This window comes from Epinephelus moara, chromosome 8 (genome assembly GCF_006386435.1).
Source record: "Epinephelus moara isolate mb chromosome 8, YSFRI_EMoa_1.0, whole genome shotgun sequence".
Classification (NCBI taxonomy): domain Eukaryota; kingdom Metazoa; phylum Chordata; class Actinopteri; order Perciformes; family Serranidae; genus Epinephelus; species Epinephelus moara.
Window position 1 is genome coordinate 37,341,727 of NC_065513.1, and position 25,565 is coordinate 37,367,291.

A 25,565-nucleotide genomic window follows, 5' to 3' on the forward strand; every position below is an offset into this window, starting at 1 on the left:
AAAAGTTAGTAAAGGACGTGTTGAAAACGGTTGAAAACTGCTACACAACCGGAGGTGGTAGGGCGGGACTTCAGCGGGTGGCTCGTTCCGCCCAATGAGAGGCTGATCTATGCAGCGAACTTCCGCCCACTCAGACTATAAAAAAAGGACAGAAAGCAGACTTAGAAAATGGATCACTACAACTTTTTTATCTCACTTGCCCCTCAGGGCTTCCGTACAAAAGTGAGAGTAGCGCATAAGTGAAAATTCATGCTCCAAAGTTTTCGGTTTCGGGGGTTGCTATGTGAGACCTACTTTGGTCAAGCTTTCATCCAAACAAGCAGCAACTACATACAACTTCTCTACATGTCAGTTTAACTTCTTTATACCCTCCTGGTTTGACCGTTGTTGCAACCAAGTATTGAACATTAAAATGTTTGTTAGGTGAGACCTGGGGATGTTTGACACAAATAGGCCAACAATCACAGATGGATCACAAACCAAACAGACGGAAGATGGTTGTTGACAACTTTCAGATCATATTCGAGTCAGACGAGTAGGACCGCCTCCCTTAATCCGCTGTGTATTCATCAAATACTATGCAATGTCTCTGAATCCAGCGCAGTGATTAAACACTCCAAAGCCTTTAAATTCAACGTAATAGCTCAGGAAGTGCCAACAAAGCCTCCAGCAGTCTATCTCCCACTTGTGATTTGTTTTTCACTGCGATTCAAACAGGCTCACTCTTGTTTCATTTCCATTTTCTGAGGTGAAACGAATTTGACAAACAGAAGTAAATGCACAATCTGAAAGTAATTTCCCCTGCAAGTACAAAAGAAGTCCCCCCAAAAACCTCAGTCTAATAGGAAGTGGTGTCATCTGACCGTAGGGCACAAACACGCTCATTAGGAAAAGACAGCACAGACAAGACTGTGTCCAAAATAGCTGTCAACGTTGCTCTGAGACACAACACGGACGCAGAAATCAAAAGCATGTGACATTACAAAACACCCTTGTTCTTTATCAAGCATCTCTGATTTCCAAATTCATGCGGGTTTCCAAATGCAAGTTAACTGATGCAAAGAACAGCTTTAATACAGAGGTCAAACTGATGGATGCTTCCTGTTTCAAATTGAATTTCTTGCGGTCTTGTAAACTCGAAATGACTGAAATTTTCAGAACTGGAGATCAAATCACTAAAGGAGAGGGTCAAGTCAGGCATTTAATTCTGTACTGACTCTACAATACTGGAATCATTGAAAATTATAGTTGTTACACGTGTTAAATTTAATAACAAAAGTCAGCCCATGACAGGAGAGCTAACTGCATGTGTTGAGTTACTTTGCAAAGTTTAAATATAAATGCAGTTTAGCAGAGAACTCAGCAGTGCAGTTTCCTCACATACTGGTGAAAGAGAGCATTTGATCATAAGTTTGATATTACACAGCAGCTTGTCTTGTCTATTTGTGTGCTTTTGTGGCTGCTGCCAAGTCTGACAACAAGCTCAGAGACTGCTGAGCGGTTCGTCCCCTGATTCTGTGTACCAGCGCTGTCCTAGAACTGAATATCTCTGGAGCTTTTCGGTTGTTGTGTGTCTTCTCAAACATTTGCATATTGAAAGCTGCTCGTCGGATGACAGCAAGTTCCACCAGTGAACAACTGGCACCCAGTTTTTGGCAGCAAGAAACAGAAAAACACTTCATCCGTTTTTACAAGCTTGTCATGATTACAGTTTGGAATATATTGGTATTCTGCAAAAGACAGAGAGAAGTATGGATTAGCATGCAACCTCAGTTTGAATTATGCATAATAACATCACTGTAGAGGGGCATCACTCAAACCCACCCTCATGAACTGAAGTAACCTCGATAAAGACCACACATGTGCATTGTTTTTGGGGTGCCAGTTGTGGCCAATGTTAACTTTTTGGCTGGCACGAAAGCTCCCTTACATGCACAACAGATGCTGCAGATTCTTTCTGTTTATGTAAGAGTGAGGCACAAAGGCTTTTGGGGGGAAAGTGTGACATGTTTTAGATTCCATGCAAATTGTTGTCCACAAGAATGTCCGCCACAGACTGGAGAAGTGAGGGGAGGGGGAGAGGGGGAAGTGAAGTGAAACAGGCTGGCAGAGAGAGGGCCGCTCCCTGCGTTTCACCCACGTTTGCTGACCGTGAAGTGACCGGCGAGATTTTGGCTGCAGCCATGATTCGCTGCCACGCAGAACTGTGTTTGACAGATGACTCAACACTTGAAGACAAAGTCCTCAGACTCCATCGGAAGAGCAATAAATCATGTGCAATATCCCTCCTTTAGCAACAACCATGCCAAAGCTTTATAAATGGATTAATACGCATGTTTGAATCATTTAGCAACACTCCACGCTGCACACCCGCAGAATTAAGGGCTGGATTATGTGACAGGTTAAAGGCAAACATGACGGTAATAAGAATCTTTGAGGTACTTCATATTTTCAGGGTGAGACAGGGCAGTGCTGTAACAGCAGTTTCTTTTTTATCCCTGATTTAAGTATACACTGGATTAACCTCGGTGAAGTGTGCAGGAGGGGAGATGAGAAGAGAGGAGAGATAAACACCTGGTTGGGAACCAGCAACCTCCCTCCGAGCAAGGCAGGCAGGTACCACTTCAATGGAGCCTTTGAAAAACGGAGGAGAAAATGCCACTGCAGGGCTCAACAACCAGATTAAAGGCAGCAGTGCTCCTTTTTCATTTTGCTTTGACAAGAAGATTGCAGAGTACAGTCAATTTATCAGCCTTTGTCCTCTTCTCGTCCCAGGGCTGTGAAGCACTGGCTGCAGAGCAGCAGGTGGTGGGATCGTATCGCACCAGAGCACTGGAGGTTTGTGTGGAACCGAAGACGAAGAAGACTGCAGCCACTGCACTGCGCACTCCCTTCATGCAATGTTTATCAAAAAAAGTGTAAAATTGAATGAAAACTCCTGAGCAAAGCAGTGTTCCTTAAAAACATCTGCTTTGCAGGCGCAACAAGTGCAAATATCTCCACGTACAATAAAAGAAAAAACACACAAACACATTCAACACACTTCAAAGCTGTCGGTGGAATTTAGACTTTAACGAGCCAGAGGGGAGAAATGGAGGAAACACAAGGTGCATAAATGCTCCAGTCAGCCCAGACCAGACCTCTGAAAACCTCAGGAGATCACAGCGGGTGGCGAGACTCCCACAAAGGAGGAAAAAAAAAGTAAAAAAAAAACAGACACAGAGAGCTAAACAAGGCTTGACTGCAACCAGAATCATCACAAACCTGGCAGCCTGCTGCCTTAGCTCGGAAAGGAGCAGCTAGTTAGCCTTCCCACAATGCAACACAGTGCAATGCAGACAGGAGGCAGCCGGCGAAACAACAAAGTTCATGGGTGTCTGTCTAGCAGGGAAAAGGAGACACCTCTGTTGACGCAGCAGACACAACAACAGCGCCGACCCAAAACACATCAGAGAGAAAGAGAAAAGAACAACACAGAGGGATATAACAAACAACATCAAACATGTACAGCAGGCTTCGGCAAGTGCACTTGGCAGGGAGCGCATGCGAGCAGGTTGACGAGCGGGGGTGTGGGGGTGGTGGGACAAACATGTAATTAAGGAAACTTAATTACAGTTATAAATTTCTATGACATCTTAAGTGCAAAAGAAAGCTAAGAAAAACATTTGAAAGACATGAAGAGCGAGAGAGAGTTAAAGAAATGTTTTTCTTTTTCTAATGGGAATCTGGGTGTCTCTCTCTCTCTCTTCACTGTGAACAGCCACCCTCTGCCTGCTTGCATCCACCCAGCACAGTGTGCCACATTTTTATTTAAAAGATGAGGTAAGACAGGGAGAGGGAGAGAGAATATAAAGCCTTGAGGAACAATGAACCTTTAAAGTCTCTGCTTTACAACCACAGTTATACACTGAGGGATTGCAGCAGAGAAACTAATCCTGTAATCTACAAGAGAAGCCATGATAACACTGAAAAATGTAAATACAAGAGCCTGCACCAAAAAGAAAAAAAAACATTTATTAAAGCTCCAAATTTAAAGGGATAGTTCAGATTTTTTGAAGTGAGGTTGTACGGGGTACTTATCCATAGACAGTATATTACAAACAGTAGATATCAGTCGGCACGCCTACAGTTTGGAGAAGCAGGCCGGAGTCTGACACTAAAGCTATGCAACGTACTGATGTGAAGGGATCCGCACAAAACAAATTTTAGCCACCTAAAAAAAATCAGTATTAGTTTGAGTGTATGTTATGTTAAGAATATATTTATGTTAATGTACCTTAATGTCAGACAGTGATATGCAATGGGAAAGTGAAGCTGTTTAATCGCTCTCTTCAAAACCAGACTCCATTGAGAAAAACAGTGATTTAACATCACTGAACACAAGAGCTGCTGGTCTACCGCTGCCTCCAACTATTGCTTTGTTTGTGTTATTGTGTGACTCTGGTGTTGTAAAGGGTTAGTTTGGATTCACCAAAGTCACACAATAACACAAGTTGACTAACTGAATGAGTCTGGTGGCTTTGGTGCACATCAAACCACATCACTGTTTCAGTACAAACTCAAATGTCTCTGTATCACAGAGTGTCGAAAACTGACAGCGAACATCTTGTCAGATTCATAATCGCCAGTTTCAGATAATATTTAACACTTGAGAACTTTGTCTTTTTAAATTCCTTAAAGCAAGGCATTGAATAAAGCATTCATTTGGTATTACATCACATGTACTGTATCGACACTAGTATCAGAAAACATCTACCTATAGCAAAACTCGGTAACACTTTACTTGAAGGTATCTACATAAGAGTGACATGACACTGTCATAGCTATGACATGACATGGTCATGAACCTGTCATGAACATTATGAACATGCCATAAACGTTTACGACTGCTGTCATTAAGTGTCATTCGGTTTTTGTAATGAAAAGTTGACATTGTTTGGATTGTCTTGATTATGACAACTTGAGGTTAATCAAAGTGACATTACCAGAAGTTGTCTTTGTCATGACAAGTTGACATTAAATTTGTTTGGGATGTCCTTATTATGACAACTTGACATTAACCAGGATGACATTACAAGAAGATGTCTTTGTCATGACAATTTGACATCAAATTTGTTTGGGTTGTCTTGATTATGACAAGTTGACATTAAATTGGTTTGGGATGTCCTTATTATGACAACTTGACATTAACCAGGATGACATTACAAGAAGATGTCTATGTCATGACAATTTGACATCAAATTTGTTTGGGTTGTCTTGATTATGACAAGTCGACATTAATCAAAGTGACATTAACAGAAGTTGTCTTTGTCATAACAACTTGACATTAAATTTGTTTGGGGTGTCCTTATTATAACAACTTGACATTAACAAGAAATGCACCTCTTTTTGTGCTTATGACAAGTTGACATAATGATTGATATAAAGACATCTTCTGGTAGTGTCATCCTGGTTAATGTCATGTTGTCATTATAAGGACATCCCAAACAAATTTAATGTCAACTTGTCATGACAAAGACAACTTCTGTCAATGTCACTTTGATTAATGTCAACTTGTCATAATCAAGACAACCCAAACAATGTCAGCTTGTCATTACAAAAACTGAATAACACTTAATGACAGCAGTCATAAACATTTATGGCATTTACATAATGTTTATGACAAGTTCATAACAGTGTCATGTCATAGTTATGACAGTGTCATGCCACCCTTATGTAGATACCTTCAAGTAAAGTGTTACCCAAAACTCCTTCCAAAATTAAAGCTGAAATAAGTATATTATCATCCACATGTTTTTAAAGTTTTAATATGAAAGATTAAATTGAACAAAGTCAGGACAAGGGATGGTCATTTTTTTGTTTTGGCTCTCCTGTGTTCGTCACTCTATCCCATCTGGCTCTCACTCTGTAGCCATTATTAGCAGTTTTTACTGTTTGGATATTTCTGATGAATCGCCACTACTCGCTGAGCCAATCAACATAAACAATTAAACAATGCACACATGGGTGGCCTATTAGGCTGCACTGAGCAAACTACACAAGCTTCCATAATCGTCTTCTCCCCTCACTGACATACATCTGAATGAATTCATATTCCTTATCTGGGCTGGTAGAAAGGATTCCTGTCAGGTGATGTTGTTTTATTGAGATGCTTATTTGTTCTATAAATGAGAAAACACTGACTGGGCTGTAAGTTACCGTCTAATGAATTCTGGACGTGGGAGCATGAAAGGCCAGTTTAAAGGGGCTGGCTGATAGAGCCCACACAGATCATACAAGATATCGCCACTGTGGCTTCACTGTGTCGCTGAAGGCGTGGGTTTTCTTTAATGAATGATTACAGTCATGATGACGCAGAATAACTTCTCCATTGCATTCCCAATTTCTTGTCTTTTTTGTACATTAAATTATTTTACATTTTAGTGATGTTTGCTGATTTGTTTCTTTTTATATGTGCTGATCCATTTCATATAGAGTCCCAATGATAATTGAGTAGCCGACTGACATTTAAATGAATTGCCACTTATTTTGAAAGTTGATTGCTGCCTCACATTTGCTGTATTAGCGTCTCAAAGTCTGGATTGCTTCTAAAAACTCAGAATTTGATGTTTTTCTTTGTCATATATTACTGTAAACTGAACACCTTTGGGTTTTGGGCTGATGGTCGAATACAAAAAAGCTATCAACATAGATCATTTTGGACCCTGGGAAATTTTAAGAGCCCCCCCCCCCCCGATTTTCTGACATCTTATTGACAAAACTGTCAACTGAGAATTATGGGTGTTAGATACATCAGTCTGGATCGATGCATCTGGATGTCACTGAAATCGTTATCTTCCTCACCAGCTTTTATGTCACACTTGAAGAAATTTCTTATTTCATGTTGAACCTTTCCTCTATTGGTTATTCATATCTACTTATACATGTCTCAAACTTACGAGGCAAAGCTGAGGAAAACATATTTTCATTCTTCATCCTCCTGCAGAGAGTCACACATCAATCCCAAAGTGCTGCGACAATGTCTCGCCCTCTTCTTCTTTGAGTCTTCACATATATCCAGCATCACATGCTTTGTCTTCTGATGGTGTGAATACATAAACATGGAAATGTTTTTTTCTTTTATGCCTAAAGCTTTTTGTAGACAAAGATTTCTTTCATAGTATATTTCATGTTTTTCTCACATAGAGTTTGACATCTCAGAGATTTAGTTTTGATGTCGCTTGTGTGTAAATATACAGCAAAGCCCCTTTTCCACTGCGCAAAAAACACCCGCTAACATCTGGCTTTTTTATTCAATGGAAAAGGTTACAATCGCCATTCATTTCTTGGTCAAATAACCGCACTAGTCAAAGGTGTTTATTGGCTCCGATTGGTAGTGATGAAAATACAACAACCTTTGCTGATGTAATATCGAAATGTGTTCTCCTGTCGAGATGTGTTTTCTTCCTGTTAATGTATAGCGCCCACTTGGTGATCAGGGTTAGGGTTAGGTGAGAGGTAGCGCATGTTTACAGGGAAACAGACTTCAACACAACACTGGAGAACAGGTTAGTAAACAGCAGAAAGCAGCATTGAGGCCATTGAAATATTTGTTAGACTTCCTACTCAGTTTCCCTCAAACTCTGTGCCAAGTAAATTGGAACAATGTTGGAGCACAGCTTGGACAGAGACGGATGGTATTTTGTGGCGACTTGTCATTGTATCTCACCGGTGTTGTGCTGAAGTCTGTTTCCCTGTTGATATGCATTTCCCCCCAACTTAACCTTCACCAAAACCCTCAGCCCTGACCCTGACCACCAAGGGAGATGCTGCATGTGAACAGGAAGGAAACACTATTCGGTGGGGGAACACATTTTGATACAACACTGGCGTGACGTTGAATGTGACACGCTAGAAAATTAAAAAACAAAAACAAAAGAATCTGAAAGACGTACTCGTGTCCAGTCTACTGTCAGTGGGAAAGAAGCCTATCGCCTATTTTTAGTGGGTTTTCCTGTTTAAAAAACCCACATACACACATTAATTTTGGAGGAAAAAGGGTGTAAATTGCATCTAGATACAAGGGAATCTCTGATAAGTATCTCTGGTAGAAGCACGAGAGAAATCAACCAAAAGTTTTAAAGGAATAAATGGATAAACCTTCAGATTCACTGCGGCCAAAATCATCCTTTAAGCAGCACCACTGCTTCATTAACATCCAATTACACTGTAACCAGAGACATTAGTCATTAAAAGTCATTAGTACTTCCACATTAGAGAAGGAGTGTTAAAGCTGTGAGGTCAAAAGAGAAGCAGGATTTTATAAGCACATTCCTCAAGTGCTAAAAGCCTTGATGCGAGTAATTTAAAACACAGGTATGTTGAAGCCTTGGAAACACTCCCACCAAGCCATTAATGCACCGCCAGCAGGTTAACAATTCAAATCTGATGCACGCGCACACACAAACACGCACACACCACTTGGAACACGCGCTGCCTTCCCAGGAATGATAAGTGCAACAAAGCAAGGAAACAACACTTATCACAGTCGGTGTTTATGTGATTTTTTTCCCCCCCACTTCCATCACGTTCTGTCTCTCTGCCTTTATTCCTCGCTCCATCTCCCTTTCATTGTGTCTCAGCTCCATTTATTACCCCTTTTGTAGTACAGTATATTCAATACATAAACAAATACAGCTGCTGCGTTTCATCTAGCCTGTGATTAGTCTTGTTGACTGCACCGCAAGAGCACAAGAGAAACAGAGAAATATGCCACGAACTCCCTCCGGAGGAGCATTTCTGGAAACTCAGTATTGTTTGTGAGGAGGTGGGAGTTGCTGTTATGTGTTTCTGTTGGGGTTTATGCTTTGCTTTGCCGTGAAGATCATAAATTATCCAGCCTGTAAATGGGAACAGTTTACAGTCAGACAATAAGGGACTTATTATTGGATGGAATGAGAGAAGTATTTGTATTCAACAGACTGACTTTGCAAGTGGGACGTTCAAAACACGCTGGGCCGTGAGTGTGTGTGAGAGATAGAGAGGGCCTCTACTGTATGTTGTATACCACGTGCATGTTTACTGTATCTGTATGTCCTCTTTTATCCCATTTAAGGATTTCTGTGCGTGTGTGTGGTGGAGGCTGTGTTACAACAAGATTGAGATGGAGGAGATCAATGCCCCAGCCCGGGGCCCTGGGAGAGTGACTAACCATCTAATTAGAGGGAAGAGGGAAGAGCCGGAGCCTTAAATGAATAATTAGTGCCTCCTCAGAGACCGGGCCGAACAATGCGGGGAAGAGATGAAAAATGGCCGCCACACTGCATCACTCTGCCTGCGCCGACAAACCAAATAGTCTGTGTCCCGAGGAGTCCCAGGGGACTTGATATCGGGGCGACTGAGAGATGAAAAGATGAGCAGACACTTTGTGACCACCTCAGGCATTGGATACGTGCAGCTGTGCACTTCCATTTATCATCATTCACTCGCAAAGAGATCGACTTCTTGTTTGCGTACTGTCGCAGGTTGTCCTGGTTATCATGATGTCAGTGATGGCGGCAAAGTCCCAAGCAACATGCAAACACAGTCTGCCAAATATAGAAAATGTGTCACGACTGACAAAGCAGCTTGAAAATACCCTCACATGTGACATGTTTACTAATCACTGCGAGCCAGAGAAAAACTTACATTCAAATCTTTTTTGTTTTGGAATTCAAATTAGGAGATGTAACAAACACACAGCCTTCATTTGATCATTCAAATGCAAGTTGCACAATATAAATCACAAAGTAAAAGTGCATCATTATTACATCATTCATCTGGGACAACTGGCATGAAAACTGCTTTGCAGATGTTACCACAAAGGACACTGAGACACAACAGTGGAAAGTGAGGGGGAAAAAAATCATTGTTCCAGACGTTGTTTGAAACGATGGTGAGTGTAGGTAACACAAGACCAGCTGCTGAAAACACTAGCACTGGCAGTGAGCACCAGAACAGAATGCTGGTTGTTTTCTTACAGCCTAATTAGCCCTCAAACTAAACATGTAACTTTTTGTTCCTAGGAAAGGGCAGGAGAAAAAGGTATGTGATCATTAATCAAAGGGCCTTATTAGAAGGTAGAGTATTGATGTGCACTGTAAATTACATTTACAAATCCTCCCATTATATTATTACAAACTGCATCTTGGGTAAACAGTTGACATTTTGGTTTAAATGTCAAGTGAGTAGAATTTAGTGGAATCTAGCAATGAGGTTGCAAAACTGGAACTCCTCCCATGTGCTAAATGTTACACACTGGACCTTGAAGGTAGCACAAGACAAAAATGAATGGCAGTTTAACCAGCAGATATTGATGTTCATTCATTTATTTTCCATAACCACGCTGGAGCCTATCCCAGCTGACACTGGGCGAGAGGCAGGGTACACCCTGGACAGGTCACCAGACTATCACAGGGCTGACACATAGAGACAGACAACCATTCACACTCACATTCACACCTACGGACAATTTAGAGTCACCAATTAACCTGCATGTCTTTGGACTGTGGGAGGAAGCTGGAGCACCCACACTGACACGGGGAGAACATGCAAACTCCACACAAAAGGGCTCCCCCACCCCGGGGTTTGAACCAGGAACCCTCCTGCTGAAGGTGACAATGCTAACCACTGCACCACCGTGCCACAGACATTAACATTTCTTGTGTCTTTCGTGGAAATTTGGGCCTGCACGTGGCACTCGTCAGGAAGACACCAAAAATGACTCTACTTTAAACCATTAACATCCGATGTGCCTTTCTTAGAACTCTGCAGACAGTTTGCAAGATAACTTTTCAAGTGCTATGATCAAGAGGATGAAGTCTAATGATTCTGGTGACTTTTGAATGGCTTGTCGTGAAATTTGGTACACACATCCAACCCCCCCACTCAGGATGAGCTGAAAAATAGTGTATCCCAGACTTTTCATCTAGCTCAGCTGTACTTGTGTTTAGTCATTATTAGCAAATATTAGCACGCTAAACTCAGATTGTGAACATTTTTAACATTGTTACAGCTGAACAAGAGCATGTTAGCATTGTCACTGTGAGCTATGCTAACATGCTGGTGTTAGCATTTAGCTCAAATCACAGCTCAGTACAGCCTCACAGCTGGTAGCATTGCTGTGAGTTGTGTTATCGCTGTCTCACCTTTCACAATTAAAAATCACATTAATTATGCAAGAACACTTTGCTCACATTAGGCTGAAAACAAAACTTACACTAGCTGAACAATATCCAAAAACAACATTACATTTATTGCACCTGTGCAGAGCCAGGCGAGTCTACATTTGGCCGTGAGCCCTCCTTCCTCAGACACTTAATTGGTTGACCCGCTATTCATCTCCTCCTCTTTCCCAAGACAAGCACTAAACAATGGCCATCTACTTGTACTCATTAGCAAACATTCTACACAACCGGCTCGCCTCGTAATCAATACCTTTAATTCCCTAATGGCCCAGGCTGATTTAACCCAAGCCATGCTGAGAGGAGGAAGGAGCCAGAGGGAGAGCGGCTGAGAGATTAAATCTACCTGATGTCCTGCGGCTTGTTTTTGCAAAAGTCTCTACTCTCTAGTTTCTGTCTGAGAGTTTCCTCACATCACTGCAGGCAGGTATTTCCCCCGAGGGGAGGAGTGGGTGGAGCTGTGACAAGGTCAGAGGTCAGAGGAAGATAACAATGAGCTGGTTCAAAGCTCCCAAACTAGGACAGGCCTAATGTAGGTGAAAGGGGACACGTCAAACTGACAGACGTCTGCGCCACAAATCATCCAAAATTAGCACCTGTCACGCACCAAATCCTGCTAAAATGTGAATGATCTTTATTTTTTATTTCAAATGAATCACAGGCTCCTGAATCGCTGCTCTAAATCTGTAGTGCCTAAACATCTCTCCTGTGTCTCCAGTGTGTGAATGGTTAACAAGTCTAATGGTACGTAACGTTAAGTCAAAAACTTCCATTGTGTGAGTGCGCAGGTTTTAAATTAAACCTCTAAATCTACTCACACAGCACCTGTGGTAATTCTATACATAAAATAGCTCTTAAAAGAGGGAGGTTGGCATATTTCTATGAAAAATGCATAATAATTAATTTGGTTGGTCGGAAATAATCTCGCCAGGTAATTCTTTAATTTACAAGCCCAGGGCAGTGAGACCAAAAAGCTCATTTTGGATACTGGTTGCATTCGGGTGCACACACATATTTTCTATTAACTACATTCATTAGCTTTTATGAATGCAGCTCTTTTACGGGGAGGCACATGATAATCTTTTTTTGGTCCTAGTGAATCATCTATTATAAATCTGTCTTTGAGTTTTAAGAAAGCAGAACTTATTTTTCAACCATTTTAAAATGTTTGGGGAAAAAATAAAGACAACAGCACGATCTCCTATAGCTCAGATTTACAACACGACCTTACCTAACCCTTAATCCTCATAATTTTAACCTACAGCAGTCAAACAATGGAATGGCCAAAATGAGCTCACTTCACAAAAATGTCCTCACTTTGAAGGCCTAAATCTCTGACCGTTTTTTACCCCGTCAAATGTACCAGAACAAACATACATACCCAGAAACACACAGACAGACACACACACACACACACACACACCCTTCTCCGCTCAGTGATGCCTGAACCTGCCTCAGTTGCCTCAGTGTGCTGGTTGGGAGGCTTGGTTGTGGTGAAAGCTGGTACAAGACCACCTAGGGAAAATATTCCGCCTCTGAAAACAATGACAGAGAGCGAGATAAATACTGTAATAACAGAACCTGAAAGCATCCCTGGTTCAGGCAACCACAACAGCCACGAGGCAGGGCTGTGGTGCTTCAGTCTGGGCTCGGTTTCCAGACCACATGTCCGACATGTTCGGCTCGTCTCGGCCTCTTGCTTATTTTGACTCGCACTTGTTCTTGTGTCAGGCCCTCATTCAGCCGTTTGACTTTTCCTGCCTATAATAAAGTCTTCAAAGATGCTTTTTTTTTCCTCAACGTGATCTACGGCTGCTCTATTACGCCAAAAATCATGATCATGATTATTTTTGTTAATATTTAGATCACGATTATTCAACAGGATTTCTCATTGACCAAAGGTTGGACACCACAGGGCCTACCTCTGCTTGTGCATGACGGCTACCTTGCTGAGCTGCTGCAGTCCGCACACCTGTAGTGTTCATACAGACAATGTTGCTGATGCGTCCCTCTGCCAACCCTGTATTTGTATACTGAGTTTGCCTTTTAGAGCTGTGCAAGTCTCTGCATTTCCCACAACATGGTCCTGCAAATATTTTCCAATAAAAGCCTTGTGTTAACAAATGAAGAGATTCTGTCCACAGAAATGCCAGAGGGCTTTTAAACTAAAATGTAAACAGGAAGCGTTGGCGTGAGATTGAGCTCTTAAGAGGCAAGTTTGGGCTTTTGAGAACACCGCTGTACAGGAAAGGGGTGTGCCGGATTAATAACACAAGACAAAATGAGAGGATCATTGCGAAATGAAACGTGGCAAAATAATGGTTTTATCTAAATTATCTAGTTTACATAATCTTGCTGAAATCATAACTGAAAAATGATATCTGATTTAACACCCATCCCTAACCACAGCACTGCAATTTAAGGAATAACACCTGTGTGTATTTGACAATAAGTGTATCCATTGGTTGGATGCACCTCGCTGGTGCAGAGACACCACCTTTAAGAGGGTAATGCCTACGGCCGTTTTGGTTTTGACTTGACTGGTATTGCTGTTCTGTCTGGTCCTGACACCTCTTGGACCCGTTCTTGTCTCCAGCTCCACCAGGCCTGACCCTGGAACTGATCTGGGGTCTCATTTATAAAACAGTGCGTAGGAGCCATACTAAAAGCCAACATTGGCGTGCACCAAAAAATATTTGACAGTTTCTACAATCAGGCCTCCACCTCCCCATCTGTGTCGCAAATTTCCAGTTTCCAAAATGTTTGTAAGCATAGGTCAAAGTTTCTGCCATCATGTCTGTTTTTATAGATCACAACTTTTGTGTGGGAAGTGGCGCCTGGTGTTGACCGGTGCACAAACAAAACCAAATATTCAGTTGAAAGACAACAATTCTGAGTCATTTATCAAGACTAAATGCCAAGAATTTTAATCACTCTGGACATAACTTTGGGTTCTGAAACTTGTTATAGACAATTTTACGGTCATTTTTCGGGTTTAGAAACTAAATTTTTAAGCGACAGCACTTAAAGGAAATGGGCACTTTAGAATGAAAATACAGACAGTACTTACTGACCCTCATGCCGACAAGAAGTCCAGTGTAGTTTTTTAATCCACAAAACTCGTTCGTGGTATCGGAGGATAACAGCTAGCCGGAATAACAGCTACACTTGAAGTGCATGGAAGGAGGATAACAGCTAGCCGGAATAACAGCTACACTTGAAGTGCATGGAACCCACATTTTGAAAATAAAACTCCGCTAATGCATTTCAAAAACATCTGAACAGCTTGTCCATCGTAATCCAAGTGCCCTGAAGCCGCGGCATGCAAAATTGACTTGAAAAGATGTAATTTACTTTGAAAAGATGTAATTTACTCCACTTTTATAGCATCATTTCTCACCGTGGTCAGTTAGCCTGCCCTTCAGGAGTGCTGTGTTTACATGGCAACTCGCGTGAGACTCGAGAACTAGCACAACCAAAAGACTTCAGCTAGTCTCGCATGAATTGCCATGTAAACACAGCACGCTTGCAGGGCAGGCCAACTGACCACAGAGAGAAATGATGCTCTTTTCAAGTCAATTTTGCATGCCGCTGCGTTTTTGAAATGCCTTGGCGGAGTTTTATTACATTTTCAAAATGTGGGTTCCATGCACTTCAAGTGTAGCTGTTATTCCGGCTAGCTGTTATCCTCCGATACCCCGAACGAGTTTTGTGGATTAAAAAATGACACTGGACTTCTTGTTGGCATGAGGGTCACTAAGTACTGTCTGTATTTTCATTCTAAAGTGGCCATTTCCTTAAAGATAAAGTATAGCTGAGGTTGATGGGAATATGTTTCATTTGTCGGGGTTAAAACATTAGACATAGCCACATTTTGACCGAGATGTTGGCGCTACATAAAGTCAGATGAAGATAACTAATCATCTCGAGGGAAACATGAATGTTTGTACCAAACCTCAAAGCACTACATCCAAAAATTGTCAAGACATTTCACTCAACCAAAAATATCAACCTGCTGGTGGTGCTGCAAAAAATTCAGTGTTCTTCCACTGTCATTAGGGAGCATTCTCTGGGCAACATGAATGCCACACAAACTTTTCTGCCAATCCATCTGTAGATATTGTGAAATCTCACTGGGTAAGTGTCAGCTTTGACCTGCTGGTGGAGCTAAAGAAAAGGTCAGGCGATCACCTGTGGGGACCATGAATGTTTGCACCAAATTTCATGGCAATCCATCCAAGAACTGACATTTCACCACACATCAAACATGTAAACCTCACGGTGGTGGTGGAGGTAAAGTCAAGGGATCTTCAAAGTCAACAGCCCTTAAGACAGTGATTCCACAATGCTATCATATGGACAATCTGCCATTACGCAGGCTTTGTTTTTTTACACCGAGCCAAAAATGGCATGCCGCGGATTGATGAAGCAAACAAGGCGTGACGTGTAACACAACAGCTTTGGCGTCTAGTGTGGTGGCCCACCCATTTTACTACCTCTGTTGCTGGTTTAACTGCAGAACAACCATGCCTCCCCATTCTGTGTTTGTACGTTTTATACAGAGCAGCAAGGTGGAATAAAGGTGCAACATTTTCGCCATGAACAGGCTCTATAAAGGGGTGAGAACTGATCATTGCCATCACCAACATGGCATTTCATAAAGCTGTAAATTTAACAGCTTGTGTTTAAGTGAAGAAAATGGACATTCACAGCAATCGAGGTGGAGTGAATTTGAAAAATAAAGACTTGTGTGAACCCTTGTAACCCCCTGACCCTCAAACTGCTCAGTTTCATCCAAAAATGTTGCACATGAACAACTTGGACACAGATATCTGGTTGTATTCATTCAAGATAATCTAGTCTACTTAGGTGTCCCACAACTTCAAAGTGCTATTTAGCGACTTCATAAATCACTCCTAATGAAGGCAATATCTCATCACTGCATATTTTCCTCAGCGCTCGGTGATAAAACCTTGAGCCAAACACATAACTACTTTGTGTTAATGTCTTCAAGGTGTGGCTGGTTAGCTTGCCAGATGGATGTGGTGCCTCTGCTATCGAGACTATTGTTCCACGGTGACAGACAAGGTTAATCAGACATTCCCTAAATTGTTCAAACAGAAGAATGGCCTACTGGAAGTGAGGTATTCAAGTCATACATCAAGTATTTTAAAACTGAAGGTGCGGACACACTGACAGCACTATAAGAGAGGAATATCTTTAAATATCACAAAGTGGCTTACGGGAATTCTGGCGTACAGATAATGAGGCTCATTACCCAACACAGCAGGTATTGTCAGCCACAATAACGATGTGTAAACATATGGCACCACACTCTTAATAGAAAATGTTTATTTTATTATTATTATCCTTTTAACAGGCCCTGTGTTTATTGTGTCTAAATAATTTTGTGATTGACTGATATAATGTACAGTGAGTTTTGAAAGCCAGAAATATCAACATTTTGTCAGGTAAATGGTAAAAAAGAACTCTGAGATGTTCTTTTGTGGATCTTGCTGAGTGCTGCTTTAAAGCCATAAAAAATGATGTTGAAAAAGTTGCTAAATTTGATTCCCGCAGGATAAAAATGCCTTTTTCACCCACTGTTATTACTGGGTTTTACTTAACAATTCTTTGTATTATCCTCCACATAAAATATATATTCCAAATTAACATTTTACTAAAAGGCATTGTGTCATTAGGGGGAAGCCTCACAGCTGCTGCAAGTCTCTTTTCTGCAGAAAAACACGGTGGAACAACAAGTTTTTCTTGGTTATACAGTATGCTGTTGAGAGATGAGCTCCCGCCGCACAGATCAAAGCGTCTTTGTCTTGGCAAACGCTCGAGGACTTCACCCTGACAGTTTCACTCTGTGTCAATCAGATTCAGCTGGGGCAAATCGTGAAGCAAATGCATGTCAGCTTAAAGGAGCCACACCAAAACAAAATGTCCTTCCAGTGTGGAACATGCTGAAAAAGGAACAAGAAACCAGCGCGTTGCCATCGGTCAAGTCGACAGTTATTTTGACATCTGTGGGTGTCACAGCAGTGAGACATACAGTACAGCTATGCTTGGAATTTGTAACTTAAGATGTTTTTAAACATCTTTTAACTGGATTTTCTTTAAAATCTCAGCAACAAATTTGCCATCGTGTTAATCAGTGATATGACTGGATAGTTTATCACAAGTACCTTCAAACTGAGCTACTTTAAGAGGACTTGGCCTCAAAACAAGTAACCACAGAACTGAATTTCGAGACCTCCTGGGAACCGTCTGACTTCTGAACTTGAGTAACACTAAAAACTCAGCTCAACTAAAAGTCCCTCAATTATGAATTGAGCTGTCAGCTCTAGTTTTTATCTGCTAAACCTACTGGTTTGTAGAAGCAGAGTACTGATTTTCCCCACAGTGACCCCGATGAAGGCTGCAAGCTGAAACGCATTGGTCTAACTGTAACAGGGTCAATTATACAGCAGTAATATGAGTGAAAAGTCAAATGTCTTTAATCTTTAATTTTGAGTATTATAACTCTCAACACTCTCAACACCACAAAATTTGGTCCAGTTGTTATATCTGACACACTTAGAGCTCCAGTTTTTGTACCCCTATGTTCATCTTTGGGAGCGTCCCACCTATAAAGGAGTGTCTCCCGCCTTGCCTCCTTCCTTCTGTGTTTTAGTGCGGTTAAGCTATGTTCATAAATTCATTTTATGCCAACATAATCTTGTGTCGCTTAATTTTAGTAGGGGCTGGAGTTTGTATGGCTGTGTATAACGGAGGATTTTGTTTATGCCACTTGCTGTCAGTCAGGAGAGGAATAAACAGAGATCGCCTCCGAAGAAATCCACAGTCTGGGCCTCTTTATATCTACACAATGCAGACATCACTAGAGTCCACCGGTTACATAACAATCAAGTGTTGCTGGAGTTTTACCCCTTCAGACCTACTGGTTTGGCCAAAGGCTCCAAATCCTCACACTCTGCTCAGTCAGACAACATTAAGCCCTGTCTGGTCTAAACACTGAGGCTGGATGTAGATAAATCAGTATTAATCTGACCCACAGTAAAGAGAAAACTGAATTATACCATTAATAAAAGTGTGAAAAACAATTTCCCTTTTGATATAGCTTAAATTAATTAGTTAAATATAGTAAAACTGTTAGTGTTCAGTCTGCAACACAGGAACTAGACTTTAATAAATGATAAAACTTGAGACGAGGTTACGCGTTGCTGAACATTTAGTGGCCTGCATGGGAATGAGAAAGGCTTCGAAACCAGACACACTGTGGAAATGTCAATTTGTACAGTAGTCGATGTGCCTTGACAGCGCGCCTTTTTGAAATGTTTAGATAATTCCACCACATGATAACCGCTGCCATGAGGGATTACTAGGATCAACAAAAGTCGTGACCTACACTATAATCCACCCTGTCAGACTATGTGTTTCTGGCCTCATGTGACCCGCCTGGCAGTGCACACTCCAGCAGGGTGTGTCACCCTCACCAGGGTGGCATGACCCTAGATGACAGGGAACCCAGCTGGATAACAGGCCGACCGTTGGCAGGCTCCAGGTGCCTCGGCGAGCTGGCCACCAACTACCAACCACGCGACATCAAACGTAAGCAAAAAAGTAGACAAAACGAAAGGCGCAGACAAAACAAGAGTCAGACTAAATGAAAACAAAGACCACTGTTGCCCTTTCCCTGGCACACCACTGTGTTTTTCAGCCTTTTGTTGCCAGCCGCAGACTGAGAACACTGACACTGAGAGAGCATCAGCCTTCTCTCACTTGGCAGCTGAAGCTTTCAAACGCAGCAGATTGAGAACAGGCACCGCCAGAAGGTGAGGCACCACGTGGCGATTGTGGTTTCACAATAGATGAGACAGAGCATTTGTGTCTGAAAGCTCCCTGGTATCCCTGCAGGGAGAAACCATCTCCACTGAGCAGGCATGTTTTCATGACACTGGATGCCTGTCTCACAGCAAACCTCATCTCCCTTTCTTACGTTACAGAGCTCTGGATAACTTTAAATACCCAAACAGAAAGAAGAACGTTCATGTAAGACAGCATTTGATACGGGCGAAGCTCTCAGCCGTTAGAAATGGGCCACATGTCGCAAGGATGGGTTACACGCTGCACAGTACTGGATCCTAGACAAAAACAAGGCTGAACCAGCACATGGCAAACCCATCTGGAACAAAAGCTGGCCTAATTTCACCAAAGATAAGGGACAAGCCCGGCTCCGCACAGAGGCAGTGCGGGCTGCTCTCCTCTTTCCTCCCAAACCACAAAGGTTCGGGATATCGGCCTAGAAAAACGGAGCTAAATGGACAGTTGTTTGAAATAGGTCAGTCACAAGTCTAATGGGATACACACGAGCTCCTATACAAATAAACACGCAAGCTATTCAAACAGCAGGCTTTAGTCAAGCATGCTGCTCAGTCGGGATAATGGTGGGTTAGCTGGAGGGGCTGGGAGGGTCTAGAGGCCTGGTGGTACCTACTGCAGCGATACGTCACAGCATCTCTAAACCTCAGCTCCACCCCTGCACTGTCTGAGCACCACTGTCCACCAGGTTACCGCAAGTTCAAACAGATGCTGCATTTTATCTTTCAGGCTTTGAGGCCAGGCGTTTGTCTGTTGTGACAAGGATTTTAAAAATAGAGAATTATAACTACATTTCTACGTAAAATATTAAAGAATGCAAGGGTCAGGTGTATGCAGGACAGAAGGTGATGAAATAAAATAAAAATAAATGATATGACTGAAATAAATTAATATGCCATTAAATGTACCAAAAATAATATTAAAAATAAATATAAGCATTAATTAATTGATAAAATGTGACAAAAAATTATTTTTCTGTTTTACTTTGCTTCTTTCTTACTTTTTATTAATTACCCTATTTATTTACTTTGCTATTAAATGTTCTCAGTTATTTCTTTTTTAATAATTTTTTAATTTATTTATTTATTCCAGCAATTATTTTCTATTTACTATAGACGTATTTATTCATTTGCATTTATTTTTTATTTATTTTAAATATATTTTTTAAACATTTTTAATTCTTAAATTATTTATTTATTTCTAATTTAATTTAATATAATTTTAACTTATCTTATTTTTATTTATGATTTTGGCCACCTCCATCCTCCATACAGGCAGAGATTAAAAACAAAAGCAAACCAACCAAGAAAAGACAGATAAGGGTTTGGAAAAGAAACAGAATTGTAGAAAGATAAGGACGGGGACAAATATCTAACCTCAGAGCAAAATAGTAGAGGTTGATTACACAAGAAAGAGGAATGTAATTCATGTTTGAAAAGGTCAATGAAATATTTATTCTAGTTAAACAGAATATATGAGTTCTGCTGGGCTGAATTTCAGCCGCCTCCTTTATCTCTCACATTGTGTTCAGTCTCCGGTTTCTTTCAGTTACTTAAAGTATGCAAAAACACACTTGACCTAATCTGCCTTGTAAAGTAAAGAGCACATGGAAATTGTTGGAATAACATGAAGTGAAAATTACCTCAGAAATAAAAGCATGTGCGACAGTTTCTTAAAAAAAACAAAAACACGCTGGCAGCAGATCTCTATATCTGAACCTCCTCTGCAGGAATCCTGATCTCTGGCATCAAATCAGTGTAGGCTGATCCACCTGAGTCGGTTTTCAACAGCCGTGATTAAAAAGGTGGAGGGAATGAAAGTAATGGGATTAAAGACAGGCAGCTCTTTGTAAATGTGTGCCAAACCGGTAGAGAAGACAGAAGTGCGAAATCTCCCAACTTAAACAGTCACATCACACACGACTCATCCAGGAATTACTGTACAGGGACACTCACGCCCACATGTGCACAAAACACACAAATGTATCCACAATCAGGTAGATGCTCATAATCACTCAAATTAAAAAACGTGTCAAAACAAGCTACAAAGCCAAAGGGGAAACGTATGAGGAACACACACACATATATGCACACACACAGACGCAGAGGCAGTGATTGACAGCTCGCATTAAAGTGAGGGCAGGCCCGGGCATGGCAGGAGGAGGGGTGACGGGAGGCAATTAGAGGCATTTTTTAGATGATAATAGCTGTGTACAAGCCATACAGTCTATAAAAGCTATTCATAGCAGGCGAGCAGATGAGCATAGCTATGAAAATGACTGGTCCGTGTGCCCATGATATGGCCTCGAGGGCATGGAAGGGCAGAACAGAGAGAAAGACAGATAGAAGAGTGGCAAAAAGCTCTTACTCTGGCATGTAGGGATGTCGCAGTATCTCCAGTAGATGCCGTCTTCATGGTCTGCAATGTAGCACCACGGCTGAACGTCCCCATCAGGATTCCTACAGACACAGAGGGGTAAATGTTAGACCATGTCCACTCCAAACTACGCTGGTTAAATCTGATGATGCATCTTTTTCTTGCCATTTTGGCTTCTGGTTAAAAGTAGGCAGAGTTTTCACACCACGTGGTTGAATGCCTCCCCCAACCAATCAAGTTGCAGTTTACATCCATGTCTATCCAGGCTTAAATGTAGCCATGACAGTAGACAATGCTTCAAATATGGATGTGCTGCAAAAAAGCTAGGAATGCTAGAACATGGATGCGTCACACACACCTTCAACCTGGCAGCACAGACCATACAATCAACACAGTTTCAAGTTCCTGAGATATGATGTTGAATAATGGCCACAGTGAGGGTGACCTTTGACCTTTTGGATATAAAATGTCATCACTTCATAATTTGTCTGAAATTTTATCATGATTAGCTGATTAATTCTTGCATTATGGCCAAAAACGTGTTTTGTGAGGTCACAGTGACCTTGACATTTAGCCACCAACTTCTGATCAGTCCATCCTCGAGTCCAAGTGGACCTTTGTCCGAGATATAATGACATTTCCTCAAGGCGTTCCTGAGATATCGCGTTCGCGAGAATAGACGGACACGAAGTCACTGTGACCTTTTCTTCTGACCACCTTAATCTAATCTGTTCATCATTCTTGAGTCTGAGTGGACCTAATTTGAAGACATTCCCTCAAGGCGTTCCTGGGGTATCAAATTCATGAGAATGGGACAAACGGACGGATGACCTGAAAACATAATGCCTCAGGCCACAAGATACACAGATTTCTCAAAGGTGAAGATGTCACTCTTCTTTGCTCATTTAGTTGTCTGACAACAGAAACAGTGGTGAAAACAAAGTAAACTGGAAAAACACACTCATGAAATCAGCTGTATTTAAGGGGACAAAGGTTTACCTGCAAAGACTCAACAGAGTAACAGGTTTGTGTCTGTTTTGTTGGTTGGTTGTTTGGTATAAAGGGCAAGATTTAGCCATTTTTCAATTGATTTGATGTTTCAGAGTGGATAGAACTCTTTACAAAAATGACATGAAAAAAACTTGTCTGGATGCAAATTGTTTTGTTTTTTTTAGATTAGTCTGTCTCAGTGTGGAAGCAAAGATGTGTTGGAGACATAAGAGCTGAAAAGAAAGAGAAGGAAAAGGGAGGACAGGAAAGGAAGACAGGGTGATGTCAGGGATATGTGGGCAAACAACTAAACAAAGCCCAGCTATCAACTGAAAACCACGCTGCAGATGGCTGAATACTCAATAATGTTTCAGAGGGGGATTATCTTAGCTGTGTCAATCATCCCGAGTAGCACCCCTCGGCGCTTTATGGTTTAGCCTCTTCCTCTGCGCTCTGGAGGCTTGACCATGCATGTCAGTCAAGGGCCAGACCAACGGGTCTTTGATGGGTGGAGATGGTTGGAGGTCGGGGCGGGGGGCTCTTTGTTCCGGGGCCAGACACAGACCTGAAAAAAAAGGGGATGATGGGGCAATGCTTTTGTCTGAGGCCTCTTTTGAACCTCATCAAGGCACTTTTAACCCATCATAATAAGGCTGACAGGCCCCTCGGTGCTTTTGCTTTTCAGTCTCACTGACAAAAGCAATGATGAAGTGGGATTGAAGATGGAAATGCCTAAAAGCTTTGTGCAGACTCCGTATCTCCAGGGTGATCGTGCAACTTTGTACATCATGACCCTTATGGCAACTTCTAAATTGCTGATGATAAATGATATCAAAGCAGGTAGTATGCAGAGGGAGATCTTCTTGGTGCTGTTTCAGCGCTTTAAGCTCTATTTCAGGATTAGTTTGAACTGTAAAAATACACAGCCTGTCTACTAAAAAAGCCCTCTAAGATGACATTGCTATTTTTTTTCAGGCCTGACTATAATTGCCAGAGACCTTTTCTCTTCTCTTTTGACACACCTCATTGTAGCATCTTGAAAAAGTCCTGAGGCACTGCACTATCCCGTTTCGCCTATTGTGAGCAAAGTTGTGAAGGGCGTTTCCATTTCTTTTCTTCCCCTATCAAAAACACTATCCTGAGTTTCCTCCTCTCTTTTCACACTCAGAATGAGGCACTGACAAAGATGTCGTTGTAAAGACTTTTTTGGGTTGAACTCAAGTTTAAGTGCCTAAAAGCATTTCACTACTGATATCTGGCAAACAGTTATCGCTCTCTTTCTTGCAGCATGTCATCAACCTGAAAGCAGTTTTGCTCATTCTTCATTTTACTATTCTTGCATAAAACAACCCAGAACTCAACCTGAACTTTTCCCATGTTCACAGGAATCCAGCCTTGTTTTCCAGTAAATTTCGACACCGTATCGCGGGCCCAGATCTGTTTGTTGCTCCACCCAGATTGGAGGCAGACACCTGTTTGTTTAGCCTGAGGCTACTGCTGAAATGAAAAGAGCAAATTCTGGGTCCAACCATCAAAACATTGGATTATATACCCTTTCTCTATTTCTCTCTCCCCTTCTCTTTTTCATGCCTGTCAACGTGTAATGGCCCTATTTGAAATAAGACTCCTAAGAGCTCATCTATAGCCACTTATGTAATTTACTGCACTTTCTTAATCACCCCCTAAGGAGGCAGACATGAATTACAACCATCAGCATTCACATCCTCAGCAGACCACCCATCCCACGTCTGACCCACCGGCATCTTTGATCAGTAAATGACGTGGTGTGTCCCTCTAAGCTCTCTCAACACATGGTGCCAGTTGCATAAAACACCTGAAAGTCTGGTTAAGAGTTAAGGTTGCCTCACAAGAAAATCAGTTGCACTAAACACCCATTAGTCTTCTCCTTAAGGTTTCCTCTAAATCTTCAAGTACGTATTTCAGGTTTTCACCTTATCTCGGCTCATTTATGCTAAATGTTGGATATGTACACAGACGCAGATGGAGGCTTCTATCCCTACTCTGTGTTCAACCACCGCGTCTACAGCGCTGCCATCTATTTTCCTGCGTACAGGGAGCTTAAGTGAGCCTTTGCTGTGTACTTAAAAACTATTGCAAAGAAGGCCTTAACAAGCAAACTAAGGGGGGAAAAGTTGTATTTATGACTTCATCCTAACCGCAACATGGCCAAGGTTATGGCGATAAATAAAGACAATGAATGCATGAATGAGTGTTCAGCGACCGGGAGAACCCAAGGGATACGCTTGTGATTTAACACTAGATTCAACTCAAATCAATTTTTATTTCAATTTCCTTCCACATTTGTTGTTTTCTGTTTGCCCTCATTTAAAGGGAAATTTCGGTTTTTTTCAACCTGTCTCCTATTGTCCTAAATTTGTTTCAAGTGACTANACTATTATTTTTATGTCACTAGTCACTTGAAACAAATTTAGGACGATAGGAGACGGGTTGAAATAAACCGAAATTTCCCTTTAAGGATCTCAAGGAATTTGTGAGATGACAACAGGTATCACAAGCAAACAAACAATCTCCATGGAAACAGCAGAATTTTACTGTTGTAAAATCTCTTTCACTGCAGTCAACGCCTTGTTTTTCCTTTTGTGAGGCAATCTTTTAAGGGATTCTGTGCTTTACCCTTTTGTAAATCCCTATGGAGACATTAATCCTTAAGTGTCATACTTAAGGAGAAAACTTGAGGTGTTTTGTGCAACCAGTCCCTGGTTTCGGAATAGTGTTTCATCCCTCTCTTTCACACACACCCACCTGCACACACCCTTTCAGCAGAAGCATGGGAACATCATCCACAGGGCTAAGGTGAGCAGACTAGCCCACATGACAGAGAAACATAATAAATCCTGCCCCGAGGTGCCAGTGTGTGTGTGTGTGTGTGTGTGCGTGCGTGAGGGGAGGGATGGTGGAAAGCAGACAGTGTCAGATTAGCCGAGGTGCCACAGCGCAGATAAGAGCTGACCCCAATGGACGGAAATCCATTCATTTAACCCGGCAGCACAGAGAAAGACTTCGGTCCTTGTGGTGACGCTCTGATAAAAGTTGCTGTCAGTGTGTGTGTGTGTGTGTATGTGTGTGTGT

The 25,565-nt window shown here is 41.7% G+C and overlaps 1 protein-coding gene across 2 annotated transcripts in view; it reads right to left on the reverse strand.

Moving 5' to 3' along the window:
* The window catches only part of kremen1 (kringle containing transmembrane protein 1), a 93,837-nt gene that overhangs the window by 27,511 nt on the left and 40,761 nt on the right, over window positions 1–25,565 (reverse strand). For both annotated transcript variants that reach the window (XM_050051866.1, XM_050051863.1), the window contains exon 3: window positions 21,456–21,547. In XM_050051866.1, the coding sequence (XP_049907823.1) occupies window positions 21,456–21,547 (92 nt within the window). The remainder of the gene's footprint in view (window positions 1–21,455; window positions 21,548–25,565) is intronic.